The following is an 18,842-nucleotide window of genomic DNA, read 5'->3' as shown; positions in this document are numbered from 1 at the left end:
ACCAGGAACCGAACTCACGACCTTGTGCTTGCCAGGCAGGCGCTTTGCCGCTGAGCTAAATCCCCAGCCCCTTGAATTTATTTTGAAGAGAACACAATTCAACATTCTATGCTTAACACAGGCAAGCATCATGAGTTTGCATATGGTAGGAAACTACATCAGCAGATCCAGGACACATGATTTTGAGATGGACATATGCAAGAGGCTTAGATTTCATTTAAACCTGCACACCAGTGGGGATCCTGGGACTGAAGGAGGTAAAGCACAGCAAACAGAGGCTGAGATTTGACCCTGTGTCTGCCTGGCTCCCTCTAGACCTATACACTTTTCTCCTTTTTAACTGGGGATGTGAAAATAATCAGGTGGTAGAATTAAGAGGTAGTCATAGAAATAAGTAGATAAGTAGATAATAAGTCATAGAAATAATGAGACTAGACATCAGAATTGAATGTCACACCTGGCTCCTCTTCTTACTACCTATGTGGTTTTGGGCAATTCATGCAACCTCCCTATGCCTCCAAGTCCTGGTCTGTGAAATTAGAATAATAACAGTTTTGACCCCACAGGCTGGTTGGGAGGAGAGCTATATATATATAGAACAGGCATGTAGTAAATGTTTACTAGGAATTAATGCTGATAAAGTAGTATATTAGTCACACAAGAGATTTGGATACATGGAGAAAATAATGTTGAGGAGACCAATAGAGAAAAAAGTCTGTTGTCCACTCTCGCATTAGATGTATCCGTGTCCTCAGAGTACCAAATGCAGATGTCCTAGAATCATGTTCATAAGTTCTCAGACTGACTGAACCAAACAAAATGGCCACTGAACTCAGAAGAGCTAATTTTGCAAACTGTCCAAAAGAAAGGGAACCAGATTCACACATTAGGGTTATTTCACAACCATGATGTGATTCCTTCCAGCTCAGCAGTCAGTCCAGCCATGATCCCGCCTCCCTCTCTTTCTTCCCTCCCCTCCCTGCTGCCTCCAGGTCCATCCAGCCCCTGGGGAATAACTTGCCAACCAAGCCAAACTCCATCACCACTAGAAGGCAGGGGTTGGGCTAGAACCCACACCACGTCCTGCATGCTGTGTGCTTATGGCCACAGTAGCAGAAGTAGGTACATGTTGTTCTGCTGTGTGAGACTCTGTAAGTTAAAGATCATTGTTTGGTGGGTGGGTGATTTGGAGCACATTACTGAACTCTGTGCTCATTTCCTCATACATATAATGGTTATAATAAGACCACTTTTTCCCAGGACTGTGGTAGTAATTAGTTGCTTAGAATAGAGCTATGATAAATAACACTTAAGGTTCTGCTTTTATTATTGTCATTACCCTAACTGGCACCCGTAATTCTGTTTTCTGTGCTCCGAATCAATTCTCTATGGTGTACAGCTTATTCAGGGATGAGATGGGTATAGGTTTCAATCTTGAATTTGTAATATACTTCTTTTCTTTTTCTTCCATCCATCCATTCCTCTCTCCTTCCTTTCTTTCTCTCTCTGTTCATCCTTCCATTTTCTTCTTATTTCCCTCCTTCCTCCCTAAGCTAAAAACTGAGCATTCAGAGCCCTGCTTTGTGTCAGGCTCTGAGTATTCCTGGAGAGCTTGATAGAATTCATAGACTAATAAGAGAGGCACTCATGGTCCAAAAAGGTTGTGTCATATGAAAAAGAATACTCGAGTGCTGGAATGCTGACACAGGGCCATCACAGGCACAGGTGCAGGGAACACTCACACAAAGGACCTCTAATTCTGCCTGGAAGCAGAAACCAGGAAGGAGTGTGCTCAGGAGCTTTCCTTTGGCCTAGTGAGGGCTGAGTAGGTTTACACTGAGCTAAGGAAGGGATTAAGGCCTAAATTTTGTTCTTCCCCTCTTTCATCTTTCATCTTCAAACTAGCAAAGCGTGAGGTGCCTAGACCTGAGATCTTTTCCCAGACCACTTTTTTATGTTAAAAATCCCTAGAAATCTCAATTATTTAGGTCAGTTAAAAAAAATAGCACAAAATGTTCCAAATGAAATTTACAAAATTTTTTTTGTAAATTTTGTGGCCACAAACAAAACATATTCCCTGGGTCTTTCAGAGAAGCAGAACCAATGAGCAAGAAACATGCTTATGTGAGAGAAGATTTATTATAGGAATTGGCTTGTGCAAGCCTGAAGGCTGAGGAGTCGCATATTATGTCTTCAAGCAGGTGAGCCAGAAAAATCCCAAAGGTTGGGTGAGGAGACTGTTGATGTAAGTTTCAAAGTCCAAAAGCCCAGGAACCTGGTGCAGTGATGCCCTAAGGCAGAAGAAGATGCATGGGCCAGTTCAAGCAGAGACAGTAAATGTGCCCTTTCTCCACATTTTTGCTCTCTTCAAACTCTCAATGGATTGAATAATGCTTGCCCCATTGTTGACAATGGGTCTTCCTTACTCCATCAACTAATTGAAATGTTAATCTCTTCTGAAAACATTCTCAGAGACTCACCTGAGAATAATGTTTTATCAGCTATCTGGGCATCCCTTAGCCCAGTTGAGTTTATCCCTAAAATTAAACACCACACACAAAAGATGAATTATTTAGCTCTCCGGGATCTACCATGAACAGTGTGAGACAGGAAAGACATTTCCATCATCTTCTGCAACATTCTTTGTCACCTCCTTTTCAGTTAAAGTTTCCCATGGGACAAAGGCAAGATACAGACTTTTATTTGTACTCCTTTTTTAGAAAGAAAAATTGGGCGCAAGTGCCTCAAAGAATTGGCACTTGGATGGTGACACGTGTTTACCTGCCTGCCTTTTCCATCCAGTAGGCTATGGTGTTAGTTAGGCTTCCTAAAATGAGGCTGTAGATCCTGTGAAAAACCCTATCCTTTGGAAAGATTAAAGAAAGAAGGAAGGAAAGAATAAAATTAGGGCCCTGGCATCTATAGGTAGGATTGGCTGCTCCAGCCTGCTCGCTTGAGTCTGTGCATTGAGTCTTCACATCAAACAGTGACAGACAGAGCAACTGCCTGCCTTTGTTCTCATCACTGGGCACAACACCTGACACCCACAGCTTAAAGGAAGAGAGGTTCGTTTTGGCCCACAGTTTCACTTCCTGGTTGGCTGGCCTCCAGGAATAAACAAGATGGCAGAGAGGCACAGCAGAAGGAAAGCTATTCGGCCCATGGCATCCAGGAAGCAGAGAGACAAGGGAGGCACTGGGGATGAGAATGCACCCCAGGTCATGTCCCCAGTGACCCACGTCCAGCCAGGCCTGTCTTCCATGAACTCATCAAAGGACGAATCCCATCCCCCATGAATAATAACCTTAACAACACATGAGAATTTGGGGGTATATTTTAGCCTAATCATAAAACTATCTCTTCAAAATGCTCTGCTTTTGATTACAGTGCATCTTATCCATCAAGTACCTGTCCATCCATCATTCACTCACCCTCACCCACTACATAAGTATTTATCAAGCCCCTCCTGTGTACCAGAAACCCATCTGGGCTCTCAGAATGTAGTGACAAAGAAGACAGACAAGATCCTAACTTTCTACTTGATGGGATGCCTCTAAATTATCCTAAAAGTAACGTGTGCCAAACTCGACTTGTCATTTCTTCTCCACACCTGTTTGTCCCTGGTCTTGTTCAACTCAGAAAACGGCATCACCACCCACACATCTGCACATCCAGAAATCAGGAGTGGTTCCTCACCATCCATACACACTCCACCAGGAAAGACTATTACTGTGTACTCCAAATTAGTTTCAAAGTTCTAGGCTTTTTCTTCCTGTTGAAATTACCCTTGTGCACACCAGCCTTTCCTGCCTGGGCAACTTCAGTGGCTTCTTTATTCATCTCTTGTTTTCCGTTTTTCTTTTCTTTTCTGTTTTCCTCCAACCCATTCTCCATGAAGAAGCAACTATAGCTGGGTGTGTTGGCGCATGCCAGTAATCCCAGCACTCGGGAGGCTAAGGCAAGAGGATCATTGCAAGTTCAAGACCAGCCTGGGATACAAAGTGAGCTCAAGGCCAGCCTGAACCACATCGCGAGACCCTGTCTCAAAAAGACAAAAAAAAAAAAAAAAAAAAAGAAGCAACTATGTTCTTTAAAAAGAACGACTAATTGTGGTAACATACACATAATGTAGAATGTAGTCAGTTTTAAGCGTACATTTCAGTAATATTTCAAAAATTCACGTTGCTCTGCAATGAACCTCCAGAATTTTTTACATGATCAAACTTACACTCTTCCAATCAAACAGCTCCCCATTTTCCCTGTCCCTCCCCCTTGGTAATTACTGTCCTACTTTCTTTTTCTGTGTTCGACCTAAATTCCTCATGAAAGAGGAATCATAGTATTTGTCCTTTTGTGACTAGATGGTTTCACTTAGTGTAGTATCCTGAAGTTTCACCAGTGTTGCAGCATGTGACAGAATACCCTTCCTAAGGGTGGATGTATGCCTGTTTTGTTTATTCAGCCACGGATAGGTGACATTTGGGCTGCTTTTACTTTTTGACTTTGTGACTAATGCGACTATGAATACGTGATTTAAATAGAAACGGATACACTTTCCTTTTCTTAAAAGTCATTAGTCCTTATGAAGTGCTGCTCTGTCCCGTATTTATTGTATCATGTACCCTCCCCTTGGTGTCACAAGCCCAGCACCCACACCATTAACACCCCCGTGCAATTCTACCTGGAAAGCTCTTTGAAGTCTGGCTTCTTCTCAGTCCTCAGTATCTGGACCACTGAAATGGGGCCCCTGACTAGTTTCCCATCACTCAAGAAGCCTTCCCTGCCTTTCCCGCCAAAGCTGGCCCTCTCTCGCTCTCCAATGCCATACCCTTGTTTCATGGTCAGAGCTCCAGCAGTGTATGCGTCTGCTTGCTCATTATGTGTCTTCATAAGTGAGTTTCAGCTCATCAGAGGCTGAAATTGCATCTAGTTTAGTCTCCCTTTACACTCAGCAAGTTACTAGAGCCCAACATGAATCAGGTGTCAAAATACTTTTGTAGAGTAAAGAAAAACAGTATGAGCTCCATTTTATAGATAAAGAAACTGAATCGGAAGTGAATCACTGAGCTAATGACTTACTCTAGTCTAAACATGAACTGCACAGTACAAATTGGATCCCATCGCTCTCACCCAGAAGTGCACACTCTTTCCACTGTACAGCAGTGCTCATCTGAGCTTTCGTGTACTTCATTCATCAACAGATCCAATATTTTATTCTTTTCTTCTTCCATTCAACATCATAATGGATTTCATACTTGTGATATTCCAGGCAGTGAGTGATATCTTAATGTTAGATACAGAAATTAAACAAGGTAGTTTTCTGGCCCCAAAGCTTGTATTTGGTTGCTCAACCTCCACCGTATGAATGGTTAGGATGGATAACTCTTCGTAGTAGGTCTGTCTTGTGTGTTACAAAACGTTTAATGGTATATCTGGCCTCTGTCCACTAGATGCCAGTAGTGCTCCCCAAATTGCATCAAAGAAATACATCTCTAGACTGCCAAACATCCTCTGAGGGACCAAAGCCCCCCTGACTGAGAATTACTGATTTAGTGGAAGTGTCCTTCATGAGTCAAAGATTTAATCAGGGTGGCCAAGTGTCACGGGTGAGTAAAGTCTAAAGTGTGCTGAGGCACGGTGTGTGGGTATCCCATGCATCTTAGTCTTCACACTGAACATCTGGATGTGCTGAAATATGAGCCTTGGCTGATGCGTGGGCCAAGTTTTAGACAGAAATAAGGAGTCCCTCAGAGGAAAATAGAGATACAGGTTCCCCAAGGCAGAAGTCACAGTATGAACAAAGTCCTGAATGGCCAGAAACTTTGTGAGATGTACATAACTGGAGTTCCCTGGCTACTGAGAGCTGAAGCAAGAGTTTAGGACAAGGGCTCTATCTGTCAGGGCAGAACAACCTTGATTTTACCTTCTGTCCCTGCCCTTCTATTTACAGCTTTTCAAATTCATTGAAATTATTTGTGCTTAACAAAGGAGATATGCTGGCTTTCTGAGGAAACTTGATGTCGACTTCAAGAGCTGGAGTACCCTCTGAGAACAAGTCCTGAATTATGCATTGAAATCTATGTGGAGAGGGACAGAAATGGGTTTTGAATTTCAGGGTTGAACTTTGCCTTGCATTTGATCATCTTTCAGAGTCTTGAATTTCAGGCGGTATAATGAACAAGTAAGCTGATCATCCACTTTGCTGGAGGAAGAATTCTGTAAGCCTCTTAGGTGCAAGGGTTGGGAGTAATTCGGAGCTGAGGCTTCTGACTTCCATGCCTGATGCATCTGGATTCTTAACACGGTCTAAAGTGTCATCCGTGGCCAATGGGGTATTAAGTGAACATGGCCAAAGTAATTCAGAAGTATTTAAATGCCAAGGAAATGAATCCTAAATCCCAGCAGATATACAACCAAGAGAGTCCTCTCATTATCCTTCTGATGTTCAACAATCATGCTGAAATTTCAAGTCAAGACAGACTGGCTGTCATTAATTTTGTCTTGCTTAGCTTATTTAGAATTAAGCTTCTCATATGCTGGTCTCCTACTGAGGTGGAACAGAGTGACAGAGTTGAATGTTTTGAGACTAGGATATGAAATACTGTCAAGTATTGTAATATATAAATCCTCAAAACTAATTTCAGTTCATGTTAAAAAAAAAGCATACAAATCTTTCTCTGTGGCTAAAGAAACTGTCCTTTTCACACGTCAAAGTTTTCTACTGCTTCTGTGAGAAGAGGATTATTTACCAAGATAGTGATTACAGGCAGCATTTATTGGCTGCATCTCAGATAGTAGGCACAGCACTTTATACCAATTACCTCATTTAACCCTTAATCAGGTATATGAAACCTAGGCTTAGAGTCATCATTTTGCAGCAACAAAGCTGGGAATGAGAGAGCACATGAAGCCTAGGTCACATGTGTCTTCACTTCAGCTAGCACTGCCCCTAAGTCCATGAACTGAATTGCTATGCTAAGCATCCAGATGTATCAAACAGGAAGTTGTACTGGGGCCAAAGATAAGTGTTTTACATAATGCAACAAGGCTAGGAATATGGCTCAGTGGTGCAAGGGCCTGCCTGCAAGTGCAAGGTCCTGAGTTCGATTCCTGGCACCAAAAAAAAAAAAAATTAAGTAATGCAACAGAGAAAAATATAACCTGTCTTTGGAGCATATGAGAAGCACCTAAGTTCTAAGAGAGAGCACTGAGCTATAGTTTTAAACACCAGATAGGAATGAGGTTGGCTGAGCAGGCAAGAAATGGCATTGCATACAGGAGGAAATGTGCGGGGGGTGCTTGGAGGTGGGCATAGGATTTGATACAGATCACAAGAGGGAACCACTGAGGTGCAACAAGACCGGTAGGCAGGGACCAGGAGGGAAAAGGCCCTGAGAAGTGGTTGTCCCAAGGCCCCTTTAGCTTACTTATATCTTGGACAGGATTGCCTCGGGATGCACTCATTGACTTCATGCCACATGGATAACTTTGAGCTTATGATCCCTGATAGTTTCTCTATCACACTAGTCATTCACCTAATGCTGGTTGGGAAAGAAGCTCCAACATTTTTTATTTCAGCTCAGAAAAGATGAATCTGAGCGGGCACTAGAGTCTCTCCAAATTTACCCTGGGCTGCTTATTAATGGAATTCTTCAATCAAACTGCTGCAAACAGTCCTGGGTAAAAGAGAACAGGTCTATAAGGAGTCAGGAATAATAACTGCTTGTTGCTTGTTTACATATTCATTCATTCATTTATCCAGTACTTCTTAGTACTCTCTCTTTACCCAGCTGTGGGAGAAACCATTATAAATATTGTCATGTGTAATATCCCCCAAACTTCCAGGAAGCAGGTGTTGCTAGACTCCTTAACAGATGAGGACCTAGCACTTCAAGGGCACAGGGCATCTGCTTGGCAGGATATGCATTCTCTCACCTCTGCAGATTCAGCACAACATGTGGCTCCCACAAGCAGACAGCTCTTCAGAAAATACAGAATCATTCCAGACTCATGCAGAACTGACTAGATCACCCATATCCAATTACCCTCTCTCCTTTTGCCCACAAGTCCTGAGTGCCTACTGTGTGCCTAGTGTGGGGTGATGGACAGTAAGGCATGGAATACAATCTACTGGTGTGCAAAAATAAAAGCAATGTGGGTCTCTCTGGAAAGTACTGCACCTGTGCCCAAGTCAGGGCACAGAAGTTGAGAAATAGAGGAAGGAAATTAATATTTATAGAGCACTAACTATGTGCCTGACTGTATGCAAAATCTTTGGCAAACTTGATCTCATAACAATTAGATGAAGCAGGTAGCACATAATGCTATATTACAAATGAGACCACTGAGTCACAGATTTCACCAAGGTCAGCCAGATGGGAAGGGAGGACGTGGCTTCTAGTGAAGGAACTAGTGGCTTCTAGTGAAGGAACAACTAACTTTTGTTACAACAGCAACTCACACTGGAGTTATTACTAACTATTTTTATGTGTTCCAAGACCATGTTAGCAGTGTGGCAAAGACCATGGACTTCACCAAGTCATAATGTGGAATGCATAAGTAAAATGTAATATGCAATTATAAAAAAACTGATCATATTGAAAAAGAATTATCAATATACCTAAAAATTTGAGATGTTGTCAACTGCATGCTTCTTAGTGATGAACTTAATGGCAAGACCTACTGGCATAAACTTGAAGCAGTGATGAGCATGAACAATACTCTGAGATGACAGAACGTAAAATTATCTGTGATTTCCGTTGTGGACAGTCATAGACATTGTTTTGGTTACTTTTCTCATTGCTGAGACAAAATACCTGACACCCAAAGTTAAAGAAAGAAAGGTTTATTTGGCTCACAGTTTGTAGAGTTTTGGTGCATAGTTGGCTGGCTGCAAGGCAGGGTGGCAGAGCAGATGAGCTTAGCAGAGGAGAAACAGTTCATGGCAGGCATAAAGCAGAAGGCAGCAAGCAGTAACCCTCTTTCTGTCCCTTATATCTTATCCTGGCTACATACCCTTAGGGCAGGTAACACTTAGACCCAGGGTGAGACAGCTTTAATCCTAGCATCACACCATGAATCAATCCCAGCGTCACATCCTTGATACCAGCATCACGTACTCTAGATCCAGCTCCTCTGAAAAGCCCCAAGTATGACTGTATGAGGCTTTGGAGGGACATCTACATCCAAGCTACAACAGACGTTAGGAAATGGATGATGTTTGTTGCCCACACGTGTTACTAAAAGAGATGCTAAATTTTAATGAGAGGTCAGTAACTTAAAGATGTAATTTTTCCAACCAAAGCTCATGGACCTAGATTCTACTCATTTGGGATCTGTTTGGGGGCAACAGGTTAAAGGTGACTGTCTTGTGTCATTTATGTCATTCAGTTCTGTTGGAGGGCATTTGACAAAGATTTCCTCTGAGGAGGCTGGGGATTTAGCTCAGCGGCAAAGCGCCTGCCTGGCAAGCACAAGGTCATGAGTTCGGTTCCCAGTACCAGAGAAAAACCAAAAAAAAAAAAAGATTTCCACTGAGTCTGGTGGGCACCACGAAATGGTGAAAAAGAAAGACAGGAAATTGTTGATGTGAAGCAGGAGGACATGAAAAAGGGCCAAATATTTGCAGCACACTGCTGTGGGTTGGGCACTTTCCAGTAACCCCTTCATACCTACAGGAGCTGCATTTCAAGTTCCCCACAGATGCCTGAGACAGCAGACAGCACAGAACCCTATATATACTATATTTTTCCTATGTGTAAATACCTAAGACAATGTTTAATTTATAAATTAGGCCCAGTAAGAGATGATCAATAAAATTAATAATAATTATAACGAACTGTAATAAAAGTTATGTTAATATGTGCTTGCTTTCTCTCTCAGTTTCCCAATTGCACTGTATAATATTTGGAGACAGTGGTTGATAGCAGGTAACTGAAACCTTGTGCATAGGGAGAGATGGCTGTGTCTGCTATATCTCATTTAAGCTCCACTTAAGCAAGAAGAAATAGAAGTTCAGAAACCTGCCTAAAATGTAACTGCTAGTAAGTTGTTGAGCTAGCATTTGAACCACCCTCTGTCCAGTTCCAACCTGCTGAATCAGACTTAGCACTGTGGGTGTGCAGCTCCCACCCTTGGAGGACAATGTGTGAGTCTCTATGGAGGGATGGGAAATTACAAGAGCCTGCACTGAACGAGGAAAATTGTTCACTTTTGCTTATTTTGTAGCCAAAAGCTGGGTCTCTTGGATCGGGTTCGCCTTTCTAATCCTCGTGGTAGCAATACTAAAGGAAAGCTATTTACCCCTCTGAATGTAGATGCCATAGAAGAAAGTCCTTCTAAAGAACCAAAGCCTGTTGGCTTAAACAATAAAGAGCGTTTCCGCACCGCCTTCCGCATGAAAGCCTACGCTTTCTGGCAGAGCTCTGAAGGTAACGTCCGGATCCTCTCCTCTCACCCTGTCTCTTCTGCTTAGTCCTCTCCTGAGCTTTCCACAGTCCTCACCTCTCCCTCTGTCCATCGAAGAGCTCTGGAGTGCACAGCGCAGCCTCTCCCTTTCCTACCTGGACCAATTTCTCACTACCTTATTTATGTCCCCTGGCCTGGAGGTGCCAGTGGCTTATCTGTGACTCATAGGCTCCCAAGTTAGCTGTTTTTCCGGAACAAGATCACCTCCATTGTTCACACAAGCCCTTGCAAGGAGCCTTGGGACACTGTACCACTGCTCTAAATGTGGTCCTGGGAGGTCAGATTAAAGGATAGAGAGGAGATAAGAGCAAGCGATTTGGAGATGGGTGCATTAGCTCCTCCAGGTGTGAGACGTGTTAGAAAAGCACTCCGAGATTGAGGGGCTATAAGACAGCGGCTACATGCGCCTCTTTCACTTGTGACAGGGAGGGCAGGCAGGACAGCAGCACTGTTGGTATCTGAGGCCACCCCTGCTCTTGACCCTCACCATGTCACTCAGTCCTCTCCAAGGTCTCTTGGGGGTAGAAGGCTCAGAAATTGACCTTCCAAGGTCCCCGGGATAGAGACTGACAGAACAAGAGTCCCACCTCAGATGTGACTGATGCTGAGGCTCCCCCACGTGCCTGCTGCTGCAGAGGGAGTGTAGCACTCCCCTCGCCTCCTTCCTGTCCCCTCACAACAGCTGCTCACACCTCTGGCTTTGATTTCTTAGATTATAGATACTAGAAAAGGGTTGTGATGTCACAGCTGGAGGCTGTGGTGCGGCTCTGAAAAGTAGAAATAAAGACTCTGGGACTTAGAAACTAAAATATAGCAGCGGATCCCTGAGCCCTTCATTGTGGCATGGCCTGCTACTGATACACCTGTCACCCTCCTAGATGCTGGAACTGGAGATCCCATGGCAGAAGACAGGGGCTATGGGAATGACTTCCTCATAGAAGACATGATCCCCACCCTGAAGGCTGCCATCAGAGCTGTCAGGTATGGACTCTCTTTGCCACCTGTGAGCCTCCCAGCCCCTGGTTTAACTCCCCCAGAACTAAGCTTATAAGGTATCCATGGACTTTGTGGGATACAGGAAGCTCCCCCAGTAATTTCTGAGTCAGATCCCAAGGGTACTAAATACTCTAGGAAAGATGCTGCTTCAAATCAGTATTTCCCATTTCAGCAAGTCATCCTGGGAGACTCTTGCTTACCTGGTTATAGAAATGCTAACACAGCCTCCCAGCCTATGTTCAATTGTCACACCTTTTTCTGAGTTTAACCACCATTTACTTTTAAGGATGTCAGAGCAGAGAGTGTATTGACATGGCATTTTCTTCCTTTGTTGCTCAAAATAGCAGGTCTTCTGCCTAACTCCATCAATATAGTCCTTTTAAATTAGTGTTTGGCAAGATAATAAGTCATCAATTTTTTTGCCTGTATTGGAGGCAACCATAAGCCACTCTGGTTATCTGGTTTGCTTCACAATTCTCCAAGAAAATTTTAAAAACGTATGTTACTACTTAAAATTGATCAAGATATGGGCATGCACTAACTTCAGAAGGGTGACAGTAATTCTAGAAACTAAGATGATTCTCCAAACTCCAGCCATGTTATTTTCAGCAAGATTCCCAATCTAGTGGACCAGGGAAGCACAGCAGTATTATCAGATGTAGACTTCAGCAAAGCCTTCGACCTCTTTGTTCATGGCACCATCGTGTGTGATATGACAGAACAGTCAGACGAAAACACACCTACCTGGATCCATACTTGGCTGAAGGGTCTCATCCAGAGAGAATCAGGTAGTGAATCTTCACTGAGAAGGAGGCACCGCTGAGCTGCTCCATGCTCTGGTCCTTGTCTTCTTGCTAGCCATTTCATTGATGCCTCAATGCAGGGACTGGCAAAATTTGTCTGTAAAATACCAGGTAGCAAATACTTTAGGCTTCGTGGTCTATGAGCCTCTGTTGCAATAACTCAGCTAACTATTCTATTCCAAAAACAACCACAGATGGTTCATAAATGAATGGGCATGGCTGCGTTCCAGTATATGTTTACTTTCAAAAACAGGCAAGGGGAAGGTTTGGCCTGTGAGCCACAGACTACAACTCTTATCTTAGGTGAAAGTAGGCAAAAAACAAGCTTATAAAATGGCATAAATTCAGGAGGGATAGCAAGTAAATCTGATGTTGTGATCAGGATGCTAAAATGGTGTTTAGAAACTGGAGCCATGTAGGTCAAAGAAAATGAACTTTAAATGCACCATTTAAAAGACCCATGCAAGTATGAGGTAGGAGGGTCTGGGGCGAGTTTGGGTCTCTTGACTTGAGTATTAGTTTTAGCTGATCTAATACTCAGTAGGAGTTGTCCTCAACATGGAGTTCTCAAGGAACATTAGCCATCAGGGTGACCTTACTTTAGTTCCTGCAAGATGGAGGTGAGTGTCTGATTTCATCTGTTGGTTCTTAGTTCCCCATCTTTTAAGGAACTGAGAAAACTAAGAGGATTGAAACTAACTTTCACAGGAGTTCAAACCTATATACTAAAAAGGCTATTGAGGAGGAGATATATCAGCTGTCCTCAAAGAGAAAGCAGCATGACAGTGACAAAGAGCACAGGCCTGATCAGCACACAAGAGTAGGTCTGAGGCCCAGCTCTGACATCATGAGTGAGCTGAGCCCGGGGAGATGCAAAATTTCCCTGAGTTGCATCCTTTGTAAATTGATATATTAGCAGATAGTACCTAAAACACTGTGCTCAGTGTCTGGCATGGGATACATGCTCAATAAATACCACTTTCATTAATACTTGTAACAGAGACCTACTATGATTTTGACAATTGAAGGGGCAGGTAGTCCTGGAGGAGAGGCACTAGGCAGAAGAACTATGTACGCTTCAGATGGGTAAAACTACCACCCAAAGCCAGAGGTTTTCCTTGTCAGATTGTTTTCTCCACCTAACCCTGAGTTTGTTAGCCTTGTATTTTAGTTCCTTCACTCTCTACTCACAATGCACAAACTCCTCTACTTTGCCTGACAGAATTCTACAATTCCGTCTCTACAAAAAAAAATTCAAGGAAACTTTGAGGCCTTATGATGTGAAGGATGTGATTGAGCAGTATTCTGCAGGACATCTTGACATGCTTTCCAGGATAAAGTACCTTCAGACAAGGTAAAGCAGTCACATCTGGAGGGACTGTGCTCACCCAGCCACTCAGGAATCAAAGCCGAATGAATGTCAGAGTTTTAGGTGAAAAGGGTTCAGAAATAATCCAAAGCACAGATGAGAAACTTTATGCACAAAAATGTTCCTCAAGCACTCTGTATATCACAGCCAACAAATACCAGATCACACAGGATGTGAAGACACTGTGACATTGTCAAGGCCCATGGTAGTATCCTGATTGTACCTGACAGCATGGAGAAGGTGTGTGTCCCACTGGGTCTCCATGGTGATGCTTTGGATATACCCAACAAGACTGGGACCAAGTAAACCGTGGCCAGCTGGCTAATTCTAAATATGACCTTTTCACCCATATTACAAAATAGCCAAGTGCTATATATAACAGTGAAAATATGAAATAGTATCAATGTCCAGTTATTAATTGTCACTTAGCATGTAATACATGTATCTGTATATACATATCTTGTCCCTTAGAACCCTTCTTATGGGATGCTTCATATATAACAGCTGCCATAGTTCTGATAAGGAAATAAACTAGAAAGGCAAAAGGCTAACCCCAAATTACCCAGCTGCTAAGGTCAAGAATATGTAAATATAAATATGACTATAAATATGAATATGAATATAAATATATTGCCTGGAATGTATCAATATATATGTGTGTGCATATTACTGGTAATATCCCCATAAGGTCTACTGAATATGTTCTACCTAGTTCTTGTGATATTACTATTATACTATATGATACAAATACCTATAATATATATGCTATGATTACAAAATTGTTACCCATATGTTTACTCAAAAATATACATGACATGCACACATTGTCCTATATAGGTGACCTAGACCTGGAGAAAAATTGACACAATTAGATTTGACTTGAGTCCTTCCTGGGTTTCAGCCTAAGTCAAGTTTCACTGGTGGAGGGTCCTGCTGGGTTAGCAAGAGCATCATGCTGAAGGAGTTGGGAGTTCATAATGCTACCAGGTAGAGATACGCTTACAATGACCTCCTGTGTCTCTAACTGGCATACCAACTTTGCCCCTCATAATGGCAGACACAGAGATGGTGCTCACTGCCTGATGAATGTGTGAATGAGGGTTCGATCCAGATACTGTTATTTCTGCAAATACAGCTCACTGAGAGACAGAGTAAGTGGGCACACCAGACTCCAGAAATACCAGCCAATTTAATGAGCATAAAATGGATTGTTACACTGTTTTTTTAAAAATATTTATCAGGAAAATGTGTTTCTAAGAGCTGTGGGCAGAAGTTGACTGCCTGGATGACAAACATAGCTTTGCTATGTATTACGGTGGGCCAGACAGAGAAGGTCAATTTAGCAATGATGCATCCCATGTCAATAGACACACCAGATCTGGGTTTGCAGAGGGCGGACAGTGACCTGTGACTGTTTCTGGATACATTGTCTGAATGGCCCCACCACCACCCCCGTCCTTGCTGCAACCCTGCAGCACAATGCAGAGCATTTCTCTCTGTGAACTCCAGCACATAAGAGAAACTTGAAGCCTCACACAGAAATGGAAGCAGAATGCCGGAGCTAAGTTTGGACCATCCTTCTCCTCAGTAGAAATGCCTGGGAAGCAGCAGGCACCTGCACAACGGAAAATGGAGCTGAAAGTCTGGCAGTAAAACTCCCTAATTACAGGATTTGAGGAGGGATAAAAGAAATGGAAGATGAGATAGGGTTGCAGCACACATATAACATTTCCTGTAAGAAAGAACACTGTGTAGCTCTCATGCCATCTCAGCAGTTTATCTCCCCCTGTTTCCCTGGGGTGAAAAAATAGACTCAATACCACAAGACAAAAAGGATGATCCCCTACTAACTTGTAAGTTCTCTATCTCTCTCTCAATCTCTCTCTCTATGTATATAAATAGATAGATAGATAGATAGATATAGATAGATAGATGAGATATATAGATGATAGATATAGATAGATATGGATATCTTCCTTTATTTCCTTTCTTTTATGTATTCCAATCCTTCATTTGAATTAAGAGAGGATATAAGGGTTTATTTTCCTGCTAGGCAAAATTTTATGCAATGTAATACTTCTCATGTTTGTTTCTTTCAGAATAGATATGATTTTCACCCCTGGACCTCCATCTACTCCAAAACATAAGAAGCCTCAGAAAGGGACAGCATTCACCTACCCATCACAGCAGTCTCCCAGGTAGGGCTTGTGAGCAGGGACTGACCAACCACATAGAGCACAAAGTCTATGGAGGGTCCCTGCCCCAAAATGGCACCAGTGTTTTGAAAGTTGTTTCACTTCATGGCCTTTAAAAGGTGCAAAAGACTTCTCACCCTCTTCCTAAACCAGGATGGTTTTTGAAAATAGAATTAATTGTACAGTTTTTCTCACTGTAAAGCAAGAGGAGACTCACAAGTTTTGTTGAGATAAGAATACATTATGTTAGCCGACTATGTGGCATTCCTGGTCAGCTGGTTTTATTGACTGATACCCTTGCCAGGACATAGCCAGAGAAAGCAAGCAGATGTCAGATGCCTGATATTGTTGGAATCCAACAATGACAGAATGCTCTTGCCTTCAGAACAAAGTCAAAATTTTGAACAAGGAGGTATTCTTTGGAAAGTCTACTGCTTTCATTTATACCTCTTTATACTCCAATACCTCTGAGGAAAGCAAGATAAATAAGTGAGTGTGTCAGGCTTAGGGAGTATTATACATCTCCCTCTCTTATACATCTCCCTCTTATACAAAAAGGAAGAGTATCTGCATGATGATAAAAGGTCTCTGCCCCTCAGCCTCAGCCTTATGAATGGAACAGGGAGTGAGGAGACCACGAGGACCTAGAAGCCAAAGCCCCAGATAAGCAATAGAACTGTTTCTTGGTTTTTGTGTTGATCTTACGAAAGAGTATCCTGTTTCCAGAGAGTCTGATTGTTTAAGAAACCTCAGTATCCAGATATTTTGAACCCTTGTCTATTTTTGAGATGGCGTTTTGAGGTCTTTCAAAACCTACACAGGATGAAGAAAACACTGGTAGGCTATAAGTAGCACATGGACCATTAGTTTTTGACATTTGCATTTTGTTTTGTTTTGTTTTGTTTTCCGGTGCTGGGAATTGAACTCATGACGTGGCGCTTGCCAGGCAGGCGCTGTACCACTGAGCTAAATCCCCAGCCCCTGACATTTGCTTTAACTCAAGACTGCACAGCCACAGACAGGAGATATAGCAGGAATGGTAGGTTATGAGACAAAAATCATCTACCAGGAAAGCACTTATCGTGAATGGTTTTGAATAACAACAACGCTCCCTGAAACTTCTTTACTGCATAAAATATAAAAATATCCAAACTCATTGGAATTTAGGTGGATATTACCCATGCGTAGCCCAAGAGAAGATGCACCATTCATCTGATCCCCATCCCCACCATCATTGTTTTCCGCATCATTTCCAGATTCAACAATTTTTTTCCATTCTTAGCATAATGAGACCAATGAAATATGTTTGCCCACTGAATAAAATTTCAGAGCTCCAAACAACTTGCCCACCATCACACACACGCTCAGTGTTGCAGTTCTTTCAGTCAGGAACTGGAAGCCAAAATAATTTAATTTAAAGGAGTTAAACATTCTTGGCACTGTTGGTGCTTTGTTAACTTTAACACAAATCAGTTTCTTTATACAGGCACATTGGCACTTGCCTATAATCCCAGCTATTGGGGGTTGCTGAAGCAGGAGAATCATCAATTTAAGCTGAGTTTGGGCAGCTTAGTGAGACTCTGTTATTTAAAAGTATTTTAAAAAAATATTCTCCTTAATAGTAATTTCCTATTTGGCTTCAAGTTCTCCTACAGTGGGGTTCAGCGTGAAATCTACAGTGCTGAAGCCCAGAAGAGGTTAGCTTTCCCTGACTCCCTGTGGCCAGCATTGAGGGTCACTTCCAGGATTTATTAGCATAAGAATGAGCTCAGTGGATCTGTGGGCCATGATCTACCCAGCCAGAATGACCTTGGAAAGCAGAAAGAGATACAATGATCTCATCGAATTGTTGGCTTTTTCTTAGGAACGAACCATTTGTAGCCAGAACATCCACAGCAGAAATGGAAGACCAAAGCATGATGGGAAAGTTTGTAAAAGTGGAAAGACAGGTAGGTCTTTTCTTTCTGTCACTAGAAAGCAAATGCAGAGTTTCTTTCCAAGTGCCATTTGTTCATAGGTAGAGACAATACTTAGTAATAGTGCTTACCATTCATAAAAGCATAATGGCATTCAGTCCCTGATTTAGTATTTACTGCCCAAGTGAACACATGCAAGCGAATTGTTCTGAGACTCAACTTTCCTCATCTGTAACATGAGGATTTTAATACTTCATACAGTTGTGAAAACTAAGTCAGTTGATATAGGTGAATTACCTAGAATATTAACTGGTATAGTGAACAGTCCACAAATGATCACCAATGTGATCACATTCCCCATGGTGGTCCCTTAGAAAATGTTAGCTCACCACTGCCCTCCATTCACACGTCTTTAGTCCTCCTTTCCTCTGCATCCCTGTCAGCTGGTGGCCTCTGTGAAGTGCCCTGGAGGAGTGCAGGTGATGGGTGAAGTTCATTCAGGGTGGAGAGAGAAACCCACTCTCAGCACCCCTGTGGCTCACAGCTTAAATCCACCACAAGGCAGCTTATATTCTAACATCTTTTGCCTGATTTTGTACTAGATGAATGGCACTGCCAGTGTCCTCTAGGATTCATATCAATCCTTTTGTTTTATTCATAAACCAAAATTGGATCCATGCAGGAGAGATGAGAGAACATTTGAATGACTATTCTATTTTCGTATATCAAGAATACTGTCTCTCATTTAAAATTTTTAATTTATAATCTCCATCCTTCCACTTACTAACTCTGTGACCTTTGACAACTTACTTCACCTCTCTGTGCCAGTGTTTGTTCCCTGTGAAACAAGGACGATGATAGTGTCCACCTCGAAGGGCTGTGAAAATTATGAGTCAACATATTGCATAGGAGAGTCAGATACTCACTGGCTGCTTGCTGGGTGTTAGTTACTAGAGGAAAAGAGGACTAAGGACATGTGAAATGGGGGGAGGGCAGCGAACTAACATTTTTAAGTGACGGCCATGGGGAATATGATCACACTGGTGACCATGTGTTGACTGCTCACTGTGTCCCCTTCTGGGACGTCACTTGATCC

At 42.5% G+C, this 18,842-nt stretch overlaps 1 protein-coding gene across 1 annotated transcript in view; it reads left to right on the top strand.

The window, feature by feature from the left end:
* The window catches only part of Kcnq3 (potassium channel, voltage gated KQT-like subfamily Q, member 3), a 325,983-nt gene that overhangs the window by 301,835 nt on the left and 5,306 nt on the right, over positions 1-18,842 (top strand). The window contains exons 10-14 of the mRNA XM_005398013.2: positions 10,228-10,430; positions 11,346-11,448; positions 13,489-13,620; positions 15,735-15,833; positions 17,695-17,779. Of these exons, the coding sequence (XP_005398070.2) occupies positions 10,228-10,430; positions 11,346-11,448; positions 13,489-13,620; positions 15,735-15,833; positions 17,695-17,779 (622 nt within the window). The remainder of the gene's footprint in view (positions 1-10,227; positions 10,431-11,345; positions 11,449-13,488; positions 13,621-15,734; positions 15,834-17,694; positions 17,780-18,842) is intronic.

The sequence above is a fragment of the Chinchilla lanigera genome, unplaced genomic scaffold, assembly GCF_000276665.1.
Source record: "Chinchilla lanigera isolate Chin_1 unplaced genomic scaffold, ChiLan1.0 scaffold00060, whole genome shotgun sequence".
Lineage (NCBI taxonomy): Eukaryota > Metazoa > Chordata > Mammalia > Rodentia > Chinchillidae > Chinchilla > Chinchilla lanigera.
The sequence above is the reverse complement of the archived record's forward strand: the minus strand, read 5'-3'. Positions and strand labels throughout refer to the sequence as shown.